General features: G+C 33.0%; 5 protein-coding genes across 8 annotated transcripts; 4 read left to right on the forward strand and 1 right to left on the reverse strand.

Annotated features, from left to right (window-relative positions):
* The first annotated feature begins 246 nt into the window (after positions 1–246).
* On the forward strand, positions 247–3213 carry LOC123898944. Its single transcript, XM_045949988.1, has 6 exons — positions 247–673; positions 787–919; positions 1470–1573; positions 1652–1796; positions 1881–2018; positions 2276–3213. The coding sequence occupies exons 1-6, from the start codon at positions 636–638 to the stop codon at positions 3026–3028; spliced, it is 1311 nt and encodes a 436-aa protein (XP_045805944.1). The 5' UTR covers positions 247–635; the 3' UTR covers positions 3029–3213.
* Positions 3214–3838: 625 nt separating this feature from the next.
* Positions 3839–6338, forward strand: LOC123898945 (methyltransferase-like protein 22). The gene is made up of 8 exons (XM_045949989.1): positions 3839–4052; positions 4186–4352; positions 4448–4550; positions 4970–5020; positions 5139–5292; positions 5525–5663; positions 5863–5968; positions 6079–6338. The coding sequence occupies exons 1-8, from the start codon at positions 3881–3883 to the stop codon at positions 6246–6248; spliced, it is 1062 nt and encodes a 353-aa protein (XP_045805945.1). The 5' UTR covers positions 3839–3880; the 3' UTR covers positions 6249–6338.
* A 2189-nt stretch (positions 6339–8527) lies between these two features.
* Positions 8528–12541, forward strand: LOC123895563 (protein ALTERED PHOSPHATE STARVATION RESPONSE 1-like). Its single transcript, XM_045945986.1, has 4 exons — positions 8528–10025; positions 10558–10733; positions 11075–11298; positions 11691–12541. The coding sequence occupies exons 1-4, from the start codon at positions 8909–8911 to the stop codon at positions 12487–12489; spliced, it is 2316 nt and encodes a 771-aa protein (XP_045801942.1). The 5' UTR covers positions 8528–8908; the 3' UTR covers positions 12490–12541.
* Positions 12542–12948: 407 nt separating this feature from the next.
* On the reverse strand, positions 12949–15307 carry LOC123895566 (ras-related protein RHN1-like). 3 transcript variants are annotated; one of them, XM_045945988.1, is made up of 7 exons: positions 14606–15307; positions 14426–14503; positions 14154–14321; positions 14011–14059; positions 13812–13885; positions 13491–13584; positions 12949–13309 (listed from the first exon to the last, which is right to left on the reverse strand). In XM_045945988.1, exons 1-7 carry the CDS (start codon positions 14642–14644, stop codon positions 13209–13211), a joined length of 603 nt encoding a protein of 200 aa, XP_045801944.1. In that variant the 5' UTR covers positions 14645–15307; the 3' UTR covers positions 12949–13208. The 3 variants fall into 3 exon arrangements, with proteins under 3 accessions (XP_045801944.1, XP_045801946.1, XP_045801945.1); XM_045945990.1 differs by having other exon boundaries at positions 12974–13309; positions 14426–14526; positions 14602–15306; XM_045945989.1 differs by having other exon boundaries at positions 12975–13309; positions 14602–15305.
* Positions 15308–16041: 734 nt separating this feature from the next.
* Positions 16042–17481, forward strand: LOC123895567. Of its 2 annotated transcripts, none has more exons than XM_045945993.1 (3): positions 16042–16764; positions 16906–16977; positions 17303–17481. In XM_045945993.1, the coding sequence occupies exons 1-3, from the start codon at positions 16225–16227 to the stop codon at positions 17303–17305; spliced, it is 615 nt and encodes a 204-aa protein (XP_045801949.1). In that variant the 5' UTR covers positions 16042–16224; the 3' UTR covers positions 17306–17481. The 2 variants fall into 2 exon arrangements, with proteins under 2 accessions (XP_045801949.1, XP_045801948.1); XM_045945992.1 differs by having other exon boundaries at positions 16043–16710.
* The last annotated feature ends 1634 nt before the right edge of the window (positions 17482–19115 follow it).

Consider the following 19115-nt stretch of genomic DNA (forward strand, 5'->3'; position numbering starts at 1 on the left):
TACATCTAGCTGGATTCTTGAAGCAGCTTCACACGGAAACCGGATCGTTAACAGTGCAACAGTTGTTAGACCGTTAGATCTTAAAAAAAAATTATACACACTCAAATCCACGAATCGCGATTGTGTGTTGTCCAAATCCACGCAGTAGTTAATCTCAACCATTGCTTTAAAATTGAACAGATCAAATCACCCGGCCTCTCCCACCCTGGAAGACGCCTTATAGGTACCTTGCGCGACGAAAATTTCATTACAACACATGCTCTCTAAACACAAATACACTTTCATAATTTCATTCATATATTTTTCATTACAACATTCTTTACGTCTTAACCTTCTTATTCTTCTGCCATCACTGACTTCAATAACCAATTCTTTTCATTTTTTTTTTCTCTTTCTTTTGTTCCAATAAGTCACATGAATAATCACTTCTTCTTAATGGTTACCAAATCCAGAGAGACAACACCCTTTATATTCTATTTTTCTCTCTTTTGACACCTCATTTTTCATTCTTTCATATCCTAATCTTCCTCTCTAAGTTTTCTTCTTCATTATAAAACCAATATCAAGATCTTTTTTCTTTTCTTCTTTATCTTCATATTTCTTGAATTCTTTTCTCATCTCTGCCACCTTAAAAAATGTTTGAATTATTGAAGCCAAAAAACAACACAAAATGGTAAACACAAGCAAATGGTTTCTTTTTCTTGTTTATAATTTTTCCTTAAAAAAATTTATGAACATGTTTCTAATTTTTTTTTATTTATTTTTGGTTTTTGATTCTTGAAACAGCAAAACATGCTTGAAGTTGATAAAGATGAGGTTAGAGACTATAAGGAAGAAGAAGAATGCAGTGCAGAAATTTCTGAAGAATGATATTGTTGATCTTCTCAGGAATTCTCTTGATTACAATGCATATGGAAGGGTAATTTTTTCCTTCTATTTTTGTGTTCATTCTTAATTTTTGATTAATTTTCCATGAAATTTTTTTCTTACTTTTTTGTCACCTTTATTTTTGGCATGGATTGTAGCGTAAGGAATATTTCTTTTTCACCAATGTTATGTTATTTTAAATTGTTTCACAAAGATTCCTATTATTGATCTGAATCTTGGATTGATATTGATATATATAATAATGAATGAATTTTACATTATACAGTTAGACTAAATAATTTTTTTCTTGTATATGAAGAAACTTATTGTTATATTGATATATTAGAGTCTTGTTTGGATTAACTTATTTGCTGACATAGGAATTTGTTTGAGAGAGCTCATGAAAATAACTTATGACATTCTATAAGATGTTTTTAGCTTATTTCCATAAGCTGTATAGGATAGCTGATGAAAACAGATTCTAGCCTATATGAAAATGTTTATGTTTATACATAAGCACTTATGTTATAAGCGCTTGATTATCCTGTTGCTTCTAATCAGGCCTAAATTTGTATGCTAAAAGTGTTTGCATTTGAAAACAGGCTGAAGGATTTTTGGTGGAGCAAAACATGGCAGCTTGCTACGAACTCATCGCGAAGTTTGTTGAATGCATGTTGGGTCATGTTCGAGACCTTTTTAAGCAAAGGTATGATTTTCTTCATAATAATCAGATACAAATCATGTTCTAGATCACTCTGCCACTGATTATGATTTTCTTCCATAGTGATTGCCCTGATGAGTGCAAAGAAGCTATACCATCTTTGATATATGCTGCTGCAAGGTTTTCTGATCTTCCTGAACTACGCGAATTGAGAACTTTGTTTCAAGAGAAATTCGGAAATACTCTTGAACCTTACACAAGTAAAGAGGTAAACTAACTCACATTTCATTACTAGTATAAGTTATTTTCTTTGTAATTTTCGACACTTATTTGAATAATTGTTTTTCACTAGTTTATCGAGAGATTGAGGCAAAATCCTCCTTCAAAAGAAATGAAGATCCAACTATTGCATGATTTAGCTCAAGATTTCTCCATTGAATGGGATAGGAAGGCTTTGGAGCAAAGACTATATTCGCCAATTTCACATCAGGTAACTTTCTTTCACTCACCTAACATATACGAAATATAAGGCTATGTTGTCGTCTTAGTGAATGTTTGGATTTACGGTGAGTTTGTCGAAATCACACTGGCACGGTGAATTTTTTGAAACTTTAAGTGTAGTTTTTGCCAAAATCACTGTGATTCTGTCAATTTCATCGCTGATTGAGACATGCACTTAAAAGTTTGAGCTCATGCTACTGATGACTGACTGAAAGGAAATGAAATAATGAATGATACTTTTTGCAGGAGAAAGAGAAGCCTAAACATGACGATCAACTTTTGCAGGAGAAAGAGAAGCCTAAATATGATGATAAACTTTTGCAGGAGAATGAGAAGCCAAAACATGATGACCGACAAAAGGATAACGGTGAACTGAAATTGCAAAAGAACGTTAATGATGACAACATCAACTATGACGATCCTTGGTGGAGGATGCTAAGAAGAACCGACAGTGAAACTACTACTCCTGATAGGTCATCCATTGATGACCAAAAGGCTTGTTCAAGTTCAATAGAAACTGCATCTGAGGACGACGAAGCAGAAATTAAGAGACCATTTTCGTATAAATCTGTTCCACCACCTTATATCAAAACACATAAAGTTGAAAACAATTTGATGAAATCACCAGAAGCTCTAACTGCAGAAAAGCCGGTACCAAGATCGGTTAGAAGGAGACCTCTCAGACCACCACCGGAGGAAAACATAGTTAAAGATTTTTCTAAAACCGGTGGCTCATTTGACGAAAAAGAGATATTAGATGGACTTTTAATGCAACAGATTTTGAAACAATCTCCTAATGATAAGGAACAAAAGAGAAGGTATAGAAAATCAAGTTCAAGTGTTCCAACAACTATGAGAGGAAAATCTCTTCCTCAAAGAGCTACTTCCTTAGTACCTGAATTGTTGAGGACAACATCAGAAGTTTCAGGACATGTTCATCCTAGTCTACCTGATTATGAGGATTTGTCGGCTCGTTTAGCATCTCTCAGAAGAACATGATAAATCAATGATATTCTGTCACTTTTGTTATTCATTCTCCATTGAGTACTGTATATACTCTTTCTTGTTATCCATTCTCCATTGACCCAATGAGTATGTACAATTTAAAGCTGAGACCTTGTTACAAGCTATAAATCGCCAATGCTCTCGATCCTTCAATTCAAACATTTGTAATTCTAATGCAATTTTGTTACTATATTGTACCAGTTCTAGATTCGACCATATAATTTCAAAAGGCGGTGTTCAAATTCACGAGTAATATATGATTTAATTTTGATAAGAGAACTCTGATGCACAATCAAATATAACAAAATTAGAAATGATGGACCAACATTTGCTTGGTTTCTGTGACCAATTTTATGAAATTACAGTAGAATACCGCGTGAAGCTTCGATTTTTAGCTTCAGGATTCTCACATTAAACTTGCATCGAGAAGTGATATTCGATGTTTAAACGCGGATCCAAACACACAAGCTATATCTTCCATTTTGTCTAGCTAGCAATATATGCTTTACTTAGTACTACTTACCAAGGAAATAATTTGATTAGTTTTTTATTTAATTTTATTTTGGATTCTCAATTAGATTAAAAATAACAAACCCTAGCGATTGAGTTCACATGTTTAACTCTCTTCTCTCAACAACGAATGGTTGGAGATAACTTAAGTTTGATTTCTGGGAGGACTAAGTTTACTTACCCCCGACCTACGTTGCCTAGGTACAGGGACGCTACCGATATCGGATACTGGTATGCGTACGGTACTCCTATTTCTTGGAAAAACCAAAGGGTTAACACTAAAAAATAAAAATTGTTTTTATTTTTATAAAAAAAAATAATAACTAATTTACGGAGATGCACTTGTACCACAAAATGGAGCATTCAGCTCCGTCGCCGGAAAATGAAGAAGAAGAAGCCGTACACGGCGGCGATGAAGAAGTTATGAGCGAAGTCCACCTAGGCTGCCCACCCGGATTCTCCGGTCCTCATATTTCCCGTTTCACCATTTCCCTTTCACTTCCTCACGGTAACTATAACTCTCCTCTTCATCTTCATTTTCTACACTTTCTTCAATTCAATTTTTGTGTAACGGAAGCTGAACTTAGATGCAAATGCAACAAACATAAACTCTAAATTATTATTATATCCCTAATTTTTAGATGTTGATAACAACAGTAAACAAATTCTAGAAACTCAGATTTTAGAATTTGATCAAGATGGTGATCTTCTATTACCTCGCCGCCGCGCCGGTAATAATTTATCAAATAGCTATTGTGTGAGAATTCAGCATAATATCACTTCTTCAATTCCAAATGTTGGATTACAGGTAAATCTCTAATCAATTTCTTATTAGTACTTTTTTTCATTTTTCAAATTTTGTTTATGTATCACTAATCACTTTGTTAATTTTCTTTAATTTAGGTATGGAGAGCTGAACTTGTGTTAGCTGATTTTATTTTGCATAAAGCATTGTGTTCATCTGAGTTTCATGGAGTTGTTGCATTAGAACTTGGCGCCGGAACTGGTATATATTCATAATCACTATCCCTTTGTATTACAAAACCTAAAATCTTCATTCTGACTTATAATTAACTAAATCATTGATGAGATTGATAATTGAATTCATCGGCGCACAGACATGTTTTTTTGTTTACAATGGAGCTGAGGATCGAACCAAGACATATTTATCGTAGGAATTTAGTACACAAAAAAGTATTGTTGCCATTTTAACAAATGAGAATAGAAACAATAAATAATACGGTATTACTTATTTTTTTTCAATTGTTGATTGTTTAATAAAAGATTTGAGGTACTCCTCGAGATTAGTTTAATGATCTGTGGAGAGGAATAACCTAATCTGTCAATTTGAAAGGATTTCATATGTTTTTATAAAGATTTTTTTTTATAATGCTTACGATTTCTAGTTTTCGACTATGTTGCTAGGCCTAGCAGGTTTGTTACTTGCACGTACTGCTAAGACAGTGTTTGTAACAGGTATGGTGTATTCTTTTAATTGACTTGCCACACTTCCCAGCTCTATTGTATCCATTAGTTTTAGTGATCTTTTAAGTATGATAACCTAATTAAAAGGTTGATACTTATTTGATGGCAGATCATGGGAATCAAATACTTGACAACTGTGTGAAGAATGTTCAGCTTAATCGTGGATTATTGAATAATTCAGCCACTATTTATGTACGTGAGCTTGATTGGTTTGATTCCTGGCCTCCCAATGCAAGAGTAGAAGAAGCTCCTTGCACGCAAAGGTAAAGTTCATTATTTTGATGAAAATTTTCCAAGAAATTATCACTTCTTTCTTTTTCTTTTGGTGTTGGGATTGAGTTTATGACTTGAAACAGCAATGTTGGTATATGTCATGTGTTTTGGAATCTTTTTCTTCTGGTTCATAATTTTGTGGGATGCGCATAGCTACTTTATCTTTTAAAAAGTAAATATCAGGTGCATATGATATGACAATCACTTTATGGTGTCATCCAGATATTCTTGGACTTTCAAAGAAATTGAAGATGTAGAAAATGCTTCTTTGCTGCTGGCTGCTGATGTAATTTATAGTGATGACCTGACCGATGCATTCTTCAGTACCTTAGAGAGATTAATGTCAAGGGATTCAACTAAGGTATGTGTTAACTTGGTGTTAAATGCTATAAAATTGTGATGTTTTGCTTTCGAAACGTCACAAATATTGAGAGTTGTTCCATCAACAATATATAATGGTGAGTATGGAGTATGGGCAGGAACGTCGTAGGAATGATATGTTTTGAGCCATGAGTGCAATATTCAATAGTAGTTGTTTGACTTAGTCCATCTATTTCTAGGTGTTATACATGGCGCTGGAAAAGCGCTATAACTTCAGTTTTTCTGACCTTGATGTCGTTGCAAATGGATATTCACATTTTCGCAGCTATCTTATGGATGAGGATGGTAAGCTCCCATAACCACATAGTGTAGTCAAGGAAAATGTGTTTTTAGTGCGAGTTAGTTTCACATAATTAATCATTATGGAGTGCTTGATTTAACATAACTTTTTGCAGCAATTGAAAGCTTTGAGCCCGCCGCAAGCATGCCTAAATTTGCTGGCAAGCAGATAGACATCTCTCAAATTCCACAGTATGTTAAAGAATATGAAAGAACACATGATGTCGAGATTTGGCAGATCAAGTACTGTGGACCAAAACATGAAACATCAGTTACCCCAGGATGAAAATTTGATGTTGAATTCTATTATCGATGTTAATTTATTTTGCTCAACTTTTTATAATGAATTAAAATGCAGCTGTTTTTTTAACTTCAACTGTATAGCATTATTATTAGATGACTTATTAGCTATACTTTTTAATTTGAAAAGTTATCTAACAGATATATGGCTGGAATTCTTTCACCGGTCACACATCCTTTGGTATTATGTAATCATAAGCGTGCCAAGTATCAGGTTTTGGTTTGATGTGAGAATGTTTTAGTGGCCTTTGTCAAGCAGGCTTGTTTGTTGGCTTTGTTTGGGTTCAGATCCCTTGAATTGTTTGTGCTGGTGACAGTAATGCAATTGCTTTGAAGATTGTAAACAACATAAGGGGGCAACGATCACAACAGTAAAACGTGCAAAAAGTATGACAGTAAATTAAATTCTCAGTGATTATATTTCATTTCAAGTTGTTTATTTTTTTCCAAGTAATTTAATGGTTAAAATTTCATCTTTGAGGTGAATAAGTGGAGTATATGAAATTTGAACCACGATTCATAAAAAAATATTCATATATATATATATATATATATATATATATATATATATATATATATATATATATATCTAATGTGATGTTCCTTTAAGGTCAATGGAAGGATTCATACTTTAATAAGGCGCATATGATCTCAAGAATATGAATTGGCAAGTTTAGGGTAAACATATCTAGCAAGAAGGAAATATATTAGGGTAGCTAACCTTTAATTCTTTAGATTTACATAATTTTTTAGACTCGTTCTCAAAGCTTTGAAGTCTTATTTTTTATGCAATCCCTCGAGTGTTCTTTAATTTTCTAATTGTTTTCTTTTTGCGGGATGTATCAACAAAAAAAACATTTCTCATAATTAATTTACGGTATCTTTCAATGAGTAGTGTTACAGTGTACCATCTTTACGAGTAGTTCACCGTAGATTAGTGCTTAAAATTATTACAAATTTTAACGACTATCTACAATATTCTTTGAGATAAAAAATTGCAATTCTCCTAATTTTTGTGGCTAAACAATGACATGATTAAAGCCAGTTCAGTACATATTAAATTTTTATTTTTTGTTGTGTTAGTCAAATTGATATCAATTAAGTCAATATTTTAATTGTAAAAATGAGAATGATCATTAACTTATACTTTCAAACAACAATGTGTCCAAAAAAAACGTCGTCGTTGAAATTTTAAATATATTTTAAAAATTGATCCACTAATATTTTTTAATTGGAAAATGCTAACTAGTAACTTTTTTTTAATGTTTAGTAGCTTAGTTGTTAAAAATGAATTAGTGAAGTGTCCGAAATTAAACTCTAACTTCTGCATAATATATGTGATGTAGTGAGATAAGCTCACGGCGGACTACTAACTAGTAACTCAGGAATCAAATGTGATAAAGTTTTTCTTGAAACTTGTACCATCGACTCTATAAAATTTTAAAAATATAAAAAAGTGATGGTTTCAATACAATAAAAAAGTGATGGTTTCAATATAAAAAGTTTTTCTTAACTAGTGGCTGATTCTTTTTAGTTTTCACTCAAATTATTTGGAAATACAATAAAAACGTGATTTGTTGACTAAAAGAATGCAATATGTTCAGTAAAAAAAAAGTGATATGTTGTGTTTTTTTAGATTATATATATATATATATATATATATATATATTCTAGACAAAAAAAAAATATAATATATATTCTAAGATTTTAATGCAAATAGCCAAATAGATATCCAATTTGTAATGTACCAAAAAAATATCAAATTTGTTTATAAAAAAACTCTTTCTTCAATGTACATATCATAAATTCATTTTTTAGATATCTATCCAGACCATATCATAAAAAAGATACATCAATCCTTTCCTGTAATTTAAAAAATCAACTCTTTCTTATATTAAGATCAGAGAAATTATAGTAAAAAATAAAAAGATATTGTTCAATTTCACAACTGAATCAAAAGTTAAATTTTTTTTATTTCTTGAAATAGCATAAAATATTTAACAAACTACTTAGTATAAATAGGTTTTGGCTAACATGAAAGACTTGATGAAGTCTTCCATGGTACACAAGTAGTCAAAAACATCATAATGAATACGAATTTTACAAAATTCAGGATTAAAAATTTATATTATATAGATCATCCATTAATTTTTTAAAAAAAATTAAAAATTATTTAATATATTATTAAGAGCGATCAAAATTAACGGTAATCTTCCATGTTAGAACTCACAGATATAAATAACTCTATTATCACTAATCCCAATTCACTTGTATTTTATCATACTCTATTCTACTAGTACAGTACAGCTAAACCGTAACAGTTGTAGACTTGTAGTTGTAGTGTATCCTCCTCAAAGACACACAAATAATAGTAATAAAAAAATAAAGAAAAATAAACTAGTAAGTTTCTCCGTGAACACTCTTTGCATTTCTTCATCTTACTTTTTCACTTTTCTCTGCAAAATTCAACTTATCTTTTGTTTTTTTGGCCCCCAAATTTCATCATATCAAAATTATCATCATAAATAAATAAATTAATTATTATTTATTACTACACAAACACTCAAAATTTCAGTTTCAGTTTCAGTTTACACTTATTCATGATCGATTGAAAATTTTGAATCATCAACAACAACAACAACGATTATGGGTTGTAACCAATCAAAGATCGAAAACGAAGAATCGCTTTTACGATGCAAAGAGCGAAAGCGTTTCATGAAAGAAGCTGTTTCAACTCGTAACGCTTTCGCCGCCGCACACTCCGCCTACACAACTTCTCTCAAAAACACCGGCGCCGCTTTAGGTGACTTCGCTCACGGCGAAGTTCAAAATCCGATCTCCACCGCCCCTGATAATAACTACCCACCAAGACCACCGGAGAATCCAATCCTTCCTCCACCTCCTCTCCCTGATTTCTCCCATGGTTCTCTTCATCGTGCTGCTAGTATGCCTGAAATCAAGATCGCTAAACCCGATCCTCGGTCCAATCCGTTGCATAAACCTATTCTTGAGGAAGAAGATGAAGATAGAGAGTTAGAGGATGAAGGTTCGTTAAGGAAAAGAAGAACTAACAGAAACACTGGTGGGGGTGTTGGTGTTGGTGTTGGTGTTGGTGGTGGTGGTGGTGGTGGTGGGGGTGTGAATAGTAATAGTAATAGTAATAGAAGGTTGGATTTTGAAGACGAAGCTCCACCGCCTATGCCACCGCCGTTGGTTAAACAACCGCCGGTGAGTCGTGAGCATATTGGTAATGATAATCATAATAGTCATCATCATACTATGTCGAATCCGAATCCACAGCAAAATTCGGCTGCTTGGGAGTATTTTTTTCCACCAATGGAGAACATTGCAGGACCAAGCTTGAATGAGGAAGGTGAAGAAGAAGTTACTTTTAACAGGATGGATAGGATGGAGTATATGCCAAGACCTAGTAGGGTTGGCATTGTGGAAGAAGCTCCAACTCAAAGACGTGTTGATCTTGAGGTTCCTTTTCCTATTCATGAGCCTCAGCATATTCCTGAGCCTGAGGAAATGATTGAGTCGCCGATGGAGTCACCTATGCTATCGGGGATGAAGGTGAAGATGCCGGTTACGCCTCCTTCAACGGAGGGAAAGAGGATTGTGAAACATAATGCTAATTTGGTGGAGATTTTTGCTATTCTTGATGATCATTTTCTTAAGGCTTCTGAGAGTGCTCATGAGGTTTCAAAGATGCTTGAGGCCACTAGACTGCATTATCACTCTAATTTTGCTGATAATAGAGGTATTGTACTGCATTGCATACCATGGTAGCTTTTTATATGGATTGTGGAAATTTGAAACTCCATTGTTTCTCTAGCCGCGTCAATTTTGAGATCACCATACCTTACTGCATAATTGTTTGATGATGTAATGAATAGATTTCACTGTATGAGTTGCTAGTTTTTACCAAAAGAAAAAAACAATTCTATGCATGTTTGTCTTTTCACAGGAGTTGCTAGATTTCATTGTATGTATTGCCGTGTTTGGTTTTGACATATAAGGAAAAGATATGAACAAGCACTAGTTGTTAGGGTGGATAAGATAGAGGACAGTTCTATAGTTAGAAGCAAAGGAACTATTAGGAAAAATCATAAAGAACGATTTAGATTTTAATGATTTTTCATTATACATGATCTATGATGTGGCTTTTTGTGTCATTTAGTTTATATTTAGTTGACACCTCCTAGTATACAAGTTTTTTGTTGTTTGTTCAGTATATGTTTCATATTGAATTTTATTTGTGCTTAGCTTTTATTATTTTTATCTTCTCATAGGACACATTGATCACTCCGCAAGGGTCATGCGAGTTATTACTTGGAATCGATCCTTTAAAGGAATACCTAATTTGGATGATGGGAAGGATGATTTTGACTCGGATGAGCAAGAAACTCATGCTACCATCTTGGACAAGTTGTTAGCTTGGGAAAAGAAACTTTATGATGAAGTTAAGGTAAGTTGACTGAGTCAAATCTTAAGTACTAGGGGTTTTGGTCACCTTTTTTTTCTATTTAAATTTTTACAATTTTCTTATAAACTCATGGCCATGCGGCCATGCCATGGCAGGAGTTTTGTAAAATCAAGTCGGCTTTTAATTTTCTTATAAAGTCATGCTACTTTATATGTCAAGATATAAATGTATGCATCTGCTAAGTTTAGTTTCTATTTTCTCTGTCTGCCTATCATATTTCTACTGCTCTATATCTGCTTAATTTTCGGTTAAACATGCAACCATGTGTGTATGAGTTTTTTGTTGTTCTTTCCTGAAATTTTCCACTTCGTATAATGTTTTAGGCTGGTGAACTAATGAAGTTTGAGTACCAAAGAAAAGTTGCCACACTAAACAGGCTGAAAAAAAGAGCTAATAACTCGGAATCATTGGAGAAATCCAAAGCAGCTGTCAGTCATTTGCATACAAGATATATTGTAGATATGCAATCATTGGATTCAACAGTCTCAGAGATTAACCGATTACGTGATGAACAATTGTATCCAAGACTTGTCCAGCTTGTTGATGCGTAAGTTATAATGTAGAAATTTGTATTTATAATCATAGATGTCTATTAGTCTTGTAGTTGTAGCCTTGAATGTGTTGGGCCGTGAGGGGGAAGCCTCACTGGGTTGGATTGGCACATTGGGCATTGCGCAACTCACGGCCCAACAGAACGTGTGTTATTTTATTTTTTTACTTTTCCCCCACATCTTTCAAATGCTTCTTCATTCATGTCTAAAGTAATGTTTACCTCATGGCATACTTGTTTAAACTCTATTTAAGTGAAAGTAAGCTGCATGATTCTTGCAGGGAAGTTGTTTATCCTGCAATACTAGATCTGTATGAATGCACAATCATATCCATACAACACATACAAGCTTCTCTGCAAATTTTGAAAGGTTTTTTCTTTGACTGCAGGATGGCCACTATGTGGAAAGAAATGCTATCTCGCCATGAGAAGCAATTGGAGACTGTGCAATTACTGAGATCGTTGGACCCTTCCCAATCCCCTAAGCAGACTAGTGAACACCATCATGAGCGAACATATCAGCTATTGGTTGTTGTACAACAGTGGCATACACAATTTGAGTTGCTAGTCAACAATCAAAAGGGATACATAAAGTCCCTAACTAACTGGTTAAAATTAAACCTCATCCCTATTGAGAGCAGTTTGAAGGAGAAAGTTTCTTCACCTCCAAGAGTTAGAAGTCCGCCTTTACAGGGTCTTCTCCATGCATGGCATGACCGTCTAGAGAAACTTCCCGATGAGCTTGCTAAGACAGCTATCGGAAACTTTGCTGCTGTGATAGATACTATTTTCAATCAGCAAGAAGAAGAGATGATTTGTAAGAGGAAATGTGAGGATACTCGAAAAGAACTTTCCCGCAAAACCAGGCAATTTGAGGATTGGTATCACAAGTATATGCAAAGGAAAATGCCAGAAGATGTTGATCCAGATAAGGCAGAAGATGCTAATGCTCCCGATGAAGTTATTACAGAGAAGCAGTTTTTGGTTGAACAAGTGAGGAAGAGGTTGGAAGACGAGGAAGCAGCCTATGAAAAACAATGCCTTCAAGTGAGGCAAAAAACTTTGGGAAGTCTCAAAAACCGCATGCCAGAGCTCTTCAGGGCTATGTGTGATTTTTCTCTTGAATGTTCTAAAATGTACATGGAATTATGCTATATATCACAGCACCTGGGCCAGAACTTATCATGAGGTGCTTTGTGTATTTATTTATTTTTTGTGGGTAAATTAATTTTTTCTTGGATATCTTATATGATATTATTACTCTTGAGATCTCCTAATTTGGGGATAAACCTTGAAGGTTTCATTAGGTATTATTATAATGATAAATAAAATATTTGGATTTTGATATAATTTCATGGCATGAAAATTGAATCTATTGATGCCCTTGTTGTAAATTGTACATGTTGCATTGTTCTATCATATGCTATGCTGTGCTTTTGGTCTTCGTTAATCGTTATCATATTTGTAAATAATGTAGATCTCCTGAAACCATTTGAACAAGCTGCATACTGGCCAGTTTGAAACCACGTGTTAACTTGGTTTCAACAATGACAGAAAAAGGTGAGACCAGTTTAAGTTTCAATGGTGGGAGATTACACTTCTCCCTCGTGAAAACTTCACGCGAGATGATCGATTTCCATGATTTTTTGAGTTTGAAAGGATAATCATTATCTATGTCAATTTGTTAATAATCCACAACACAAGCATTTCATTAAGTTTGAATTTATTTACAAAGAAAGGAGACACAGTTTGAAGGAAAACTATTATATAGCCAAAAGAAAAAACTGTGAAAAAGACTCCAAGATAAGAGGTAAAATACAAAGGAAAACATTGAAGTTATTCAGATGTCAATGCATTTCAACAAGGAAATCAAGGACACCTTTCTGTGATTTGATTACATGATAATATCACGTTGAGCAACAAAAAAACTTTCTACCATGTGCTTGTGTTTCATTTCTAAAATTTATTCCTGTTTGCTTTGGTGGTAAAACCTTTGCTAGTCTTCTTCCTGCATTTACCAGATAGAAACAATCACTTAACAAATATGCTTTATTTCCTTACATTATGATTAAGTTCTTTTACTAATAGAGTATTGAAATCTGATTCATAAATTTTCATATAATTTTTACTCCATTGGAGGAGAATAATTGAATAGGCTAAAGTGGACACTCAGCACATAAGCCTCATACCTATTTCATAGAAAAGCTCATTGATGTTCTCAGCAGTCTTAGCAGATGTTTCCATGTAGAACATTCCATTCTCCTGGGCAAATTGTTCTCCGTCCTGCGTTAATCTAAATTACTCAAACAACATACAAGGAAAAATAGAAGGGAATAGGGATTTGTTGTAGAGCTATTATATAATTAGGAACCACTGACTCTAACATAGACATATGACACGACACAGACACTTCGTTACTGCTAATGTAAAAAATATAGGACACTGGCACCAATACATATTTGTTTCAAAAGAGCAGAGGAAAAAGGGTGTGAAAAAGATTTAAACACAACCTCAGCTTGAACCTCTCTCTTTGGCTCCAAGTCACATTTGTTTGCTACCAATGCCATCACTAACTTCTGACTTCCTACAAAAAGTGATTATATAATTTTACTCTAATGAATATAAGCTTTACAAAAACTCTGATGAAATATAGATACAAAACATGTTACTATTGCAATTGTTAATTTCCTGTGTTTGAAAAGATATTACCATGTCTTTGCAATTCTTGAACCCATTTTTTCGCTCGAACAAATGTATCCTGAAATAGAGAAGGGAATGAGATGATATTATAATCAGAAACATTTGTAAAGTTTATGGCCTGAAAACAAGCATTTAAGAAAATGAATGCTTACAATGCTAGAGATATCATAAACAACAATCGCTGCTGCTGCACCGCGATAGTACATAGGAGCCAAACTATGATATCTTTCTTGTCCTGCTGTGTCCCATATATCAAACTTCACAGTAGCTTCAGATAATGATAATATTTGTGTGAAAAATGCAGCTCCTATGGTTGGTTCCTATGTGTGTAGATCAATATTCAGGTTACTAATTAAACTCTTCAATAATAATTATATGAATGAAAAAAATAGCTTTTATTTAATGATATCAAATGGAAGTAAACCTGATTCTGAAAGAATTGGCCTTTAACAAATCTTAATGCTAAACTAGTCTTTCCTGTTCCCATGTCTCCAAGAAGTACCTACAAGAAAAGCCATGTAAATTCTATAAATCAGTAACTATATGATCTTATCTGAAAACAAAAACAAAAACAAAATTTAGCAATAAGGTAAGACATACCTACCAGCTTGGCTTGAATGATCTTATTCCCTTGTCTTGACATACCAATAAGTTGTAGAGAATGATGAAATTTGTAAATGGAAGAGAGTATGCACTTTATAATTTGTATATCAAAGAAACTGCTATAGCAGCATTTATCATTGGGAACTTGGCAGAAAATAAGGTAAGAGACTGGTAGTTTTGACTAGTGTTGACTGGTAGTTAGTCAAATGTAATTTCAATCTTAGGGACTTCTTTTGTGCTGTTCTTATCCATTATACTACTATACAACATTCTAGCTATTAAGCAATATTGATTGGATTTTGGTAGTGCCAAATAAATTCTAAGTTAACATGCTGCTATACGTATGAACATAAAAGGAAAAAAAGGTTTCAAAATATCACATGCATCCTATCACTATGAATCCATAGTCTTCTAGCTAGTTTAAAGATCCAAACTCATTTTGGCAGCTTCAACCATGTATGTGTGATGTGTCCTTTTCAAAATCCAGCTTATTGACAGTGATCTATTACAACCAAACTTAATTCATTGATGAGTAGTATAAGTCATCTATATACATTGATCTTGTAGGAACTAGCTAGCTAATAGGATATACAGTTGATTTATTAAGTTAGGGCTTCATCGCATGAGAAAAGTTCAACTAAGAAAACTAGTTCATTTGATAAGAGAATCTCATGGCTTAAGTACTACGTTAAACATTTTTAACCGCTCAATGCAAAATATGTTCATACTTAATCAAGATTCAACGGTAATGTTAATTTAACTTTAACTAATACTCATCACATTCATTTCACTCTATTTAGCTGTTTTGAACTAGACTAAAGCTCCAATCCGAATTAATCCAACACGGGCCCATTTTTCAAGTCCCTTCAAAGTTGATGGTTACTTAGAAAACTTCTCAACCCACCACAACATTTCTCGTTCACCCACAAAAAATTCGAAAAACGTTTTTCAAATTTTTGATGGTGTAAATTTTATACTAGAAAAACACTTCGAAACGTATTTTCCGATTTTTTTTGTGCGCTGGGGGGTGAACGAGAAATGTTGTGGTGGGTTGAGAAGTTTTCGGTTACTTACGCCTACGAATAGGAGCCTAACGAAATCAATTTTTAGCGCTAGAGTACTTGCAGTTGCATGTACCACCCACCAACTCCTAGTCCTTTGTGTGGCAATCCACTTCGGCCACCATTGAGATCCTACCTCGAACAATTTAACATAATTGTATTGTGAACTTTTTATTCTTTAATGGATTCTTGATTTTAACATAATTTAAAAGGTGGAAAAAGAAAACATTTTATTTATTTTTTGGCGTAAATTAGATATTATTTGCGCAAAACTACAAATACTAATCCTTCGAGTTTTGTGGACTCAAAAGTAAAGCCATTTTAACGTGTACTTAGAACACAAGCTAAGTTAAGTTGATGACTTAAGAACAATTTAACCAAAACATAACAAAGAGAAAAGACAAATCAAACATAGACACAAATACAAAGTAGGAAACACCACCACAATTTCCTTCACCAAACCAATAATTCATCTTCAAATTCAAATTTCAATGTTCATATATTTTTCAAGGATTAAGTGTAAATGCAATCACACAACATTTTGGTAGATTAAGTGTAAATGAAAATCTCAAAAGAAACATCATGTTACTCTTACACACATCTCCCATGGCCATGTCAACCTCGTACAGATCAAAATCACTTAGTTTTTTCCTACCGTTTTCGTGTCACCTGCACGGTGAGTCTTCTACTCTTATTCACCACCGTCTACATTTTCTGGCCGTCGGATCCATATCTCAAGATCGTACGGTTAAAACTGAAGAAGATTAAGATACATCGTGTGCCACGCATCACCGTAGATATTTCCATGCTTCTCACGCTGAGAGTGCAAAATGCTGACATGTATTCAATGGATTTCGGAGCGGTTGACGTGGCGGTATCTTATAGGGGGAAACCATTAGGTCACGTGACGTCGGAGAATGGGCACGTGAGGGCCATGGGATCTTCGTTTGTGGATGCTGACTTGGAATTTGCTGGCATTGGTGTGTTGCCGGAGATAGTGTTTTTGTTGGAGGATCTGGCTAAGGGTACGGTGCCATTTGATACGGTTAGTGAAGTTAAGGGCAAAATGGGGATTCTATTTTTTTATTTTCCTATTAAGGTGAATAAAACCATTTTCTTACTTACATGTTCCTTTTTTATGTGTGCTTCTCAATTTTTATTTTAATAATTTGAGTTAGCTTATGGTTATGGTTTATTATGATTATATGCTGCTAATATGATAATAATGTCCCAATTACAGGCTAAACTATCATGTGAGGTTTTAGTGAGTACGATAAATCAGACAATTGTTCGTCAACATTGTCTTTATGAGGTAAAGTTTAAGTTGTAGTTAAAAAAATTATTAACTAGAGAATTTACTTATGCCCAGATCAACTCTAAAATATCATGGTTTTTTTTTTTTTTTTTAAAGAAATTGGAATGTTAAGATCAAAATTGTAAAATTTAGAACTATTGATCGAAAAATTTGGTAGATAATACTACTTTGATTATTTTATGATATGTTTTTGTATATGTTTGTGTTAATATTTTAACACAATCTAATTTGTTGATTCTTCAATCAATAATCACCATTTACTTTGTTAATCAATGTGCTTACTTAAGTATTGTATCTGAATTTATTTATGATTTTACTTCAGTGATGTGAATACAAGAACTAGCCAACATTGAAGAATGTCAGAAGATGTCATGTTAGACCCTATTTGTATATATGCATCCACTCATTCAAATGGTTGGTAGTCCAATGTAATAAAATTACATATACTGTATATGATTATGATCATTAATTGTACCAATGATGAAGATTAAGTTATGTAAATTATGCTTACTATCAAGCCACAAGTTTGTGGAATAGAGAAAAATATGTAAAAGATAAATTTTCTCAAACATGTTACATTAACTAGAATTATCCGGTATAAGATTCTCAACACTCTTCTCTCGTATTTAGAATTGAACATCTAAAGTGTGATTAGAGCGGGCTAATACAGGTGACATAGCATGTTTTTTCTAATAAAAAAAAATGCGGGTGGCATGGTGGATCTTAAATAGATTTGATACCATATTTTTGGGTTGGACTTGGACACAAAATCAAATTTTATCTGGAATTAAAAATAGTGTAAGAATACTAAAATTGTACTACATTACTGTGTCTCTCTAGAACTATTAAATCAAGATGAGGACATCATTCCAAATTGAACCTTTGCACAACTGAAAAGGGCAAAGAAAGGATGGAACAGATTAACAATTAAGCTCTTCAATAGTAAGCCTAGGCACCAAGTCACCAACCAGTGTTGATTTGTCCAGCTCTTCCACTTAACATAAAAGAAAGAAAAAAGGCAAACCATGATTTTGTTTTTATTTTATTGTCATATTCACTTTTGTATCTGTTAAAATTGCAATTAGGTCTCTAAGTGTCTATTTATTAGTGATTTTGGTCTTCAAATTTTTTTAAGTAGTTAATTTGATTTTCAAATGTGTTTTTTATTAGTCAATTTAGTCCATAAAATTACTAATAAAAAGAGACAATGGAGAAGTATTAGCAATTTTAATACATGGAGACTTGAGTCAAATAAAATAATACATTGAGAGACTAGTTTAACAGCGAATTATACTTTTAAGACAAAATGATGATTTTTCAAAGAAAAAATCCTCAAACTATTGCTCATTTCCTAAAAAAAAAATTAAATAAATAAATATATTATAGTGAAATTCATAAGGCGATTACATGTTCCCTTAAATCACTGCGCTAATACATGTTCCTTCAAAAATTTGAAGCTACATCAAATTAGGTGCAAAACCAATATACACTATTGAATCATGGCACAATTTGCAACTTTAGGGGCACTTCCATTCCACTACCCATATTAAGTTAGGCACTGCACAAGAATAAACATTGTAATTTCTGACATTGTGGAAATGGAACCATATAACTTTAAATATTTACATTTATCTTGACCAAAAATAATATTTACATTTATCTTAAGCCACACCCTCTATACCATTATGAACCAAACCATACATACACTCACCGTGATAATAGTAGTGGCAATATTAGTGTTTGCTACATCATCATAGTAAATACTTTTTGAGAGTGTAGGTAATAATCCTCAATTGCTATAGAAACCTAACCTTGCATATAAGGTCTGGTCTAGTAGGACTGAGAAATATATTATTTATATTTATTCCGACATCTTATAAATATAGTATTTATAATTATTGATGTAATTTAAACACATTTTAATTAAAAAATAAAATTATATACATTGTGTGTATATAGAGAGAAGAGTGATCAAATTATACAAGTGACAGATGTAACAAAATTTTCTGTTTGGTTAAAAGTTTATATAATATACATCACTCTTGCAAAATTTAACTAGATTATAAAATTATATTATATGTTATTGAGAATAACTAAAAGTTGGAGAAATTACACATAATTTTAAGTGAGCTTAA

Source organism: Trifolium pratense, linkage group LG7, assembly GCF_020283565.1.
Source record: "Trifolium pratense cultivar HEN17-A07 linkage group LG7, ARS_RC_1.1, whole genome shotgun sequence".
Classification (NCBI taxonomy): domain Eukaryota; kingdom Viridiplantae; phylum Streptophyta; class Magnoliopsida; order Fabales; family Fabaceae; genus Trifolium; species Trifolium pratense.

Bases quoted from the DNA above. Each gene is read 5' to 3' on its own strand.
- LOC123895563 (XM_045945986.1), top strand. From the start codon at position 8,909: ATGGGTTGTAACCAATCAAAGATCGAAAACGAAGAATCGCTTTTACGA. The intron at 10,734-11,074 runs GTAAGTTGACTG...ATAATGTTTTAG, and splicing joins AACTTTATGATGAAGTTAAG to GCTGGTGAACTAATGAAGTT. The intron at 11,299-11,690 runs GTAAGTTATAAT...CTTTGACTGCAG, and splicing joins CTTGTCCAGCTTGTTGATGC to GATGGCCACTATGTGGAAAG.
- LOC123895567 (XM_045945993.1), top strand. From the start codon at position 16,225: ATGAAAATCTCAAAAGAAACATCATGTTACTCTTACACACATCTCCCA. The intron at 16,765-16,905 runs GTGAATAAAACC...TCCCAATTACAG, and splicing joins TTTTTTATTTTCCTATTAAG to GCTAAACTATCATGTGAGGT.
- LOC123898945 (XM_045949989.1), top strand. From the start codon at position 3,881: ATGCACTTGTACCACAAAATGGAGCATTCAGCTCCGTCGCCGGAAAAT. The intron at 5,021-5,138 runs GTATGGTGTATT...ATTTGATGGCAG, and splicing joins TAAGACAGTGTTTGTAACAG to ATCATGGGAATCAAATACTT. The intron at 5,664-5,862 runs GTATGTGTTAAC...ATCTATTTCTAG, and splicing joins TGTCAAGGGATTCAACTAAG to GTGTTATACATGGCGCTGGA.
- LOC123895566 (XM_045945988.1), bottom strand. From the start codon at position 14,644: ATGTCAAGACAAGGGAATAAGATCATTCAAGCCAAGCTG. The intron at 14,060-14,153 runs GTAAGCATTCAT...TCTCTATTTCAG, and splicing joins TTTATGATATCTCTAGCATT to GATACATTTGTTCGAGCGAA. The intron at 13,585-13,811 runs GTTGTGTTTAAA...AGATTAACGCAG, and splicing joins AGAGAGAGGTTCAAGCTGAG to GACGGAGAACAATTTGCCCA.
- LOC123898944 (XM_045949988.1), top strand. From the start codon at position 636: ATGTTTGAATTATTGAAGCCAAAAAACAACACAAAATG. The intron at 920-1,469 runs GTAATTTTTTCC...ATTTGAAAACAG, and splicing joins ATTACAATGCATATGGAAGG to GCTGAAGGATTTTTGGTGGA. The intron at 1,574-1,651 runs GTATGATTTTCT...TTTCTTCCATAG, and splicing joins CGAGACCTTTTTAAGCAAAG to TGATTGCCCTGATGAGTGCA.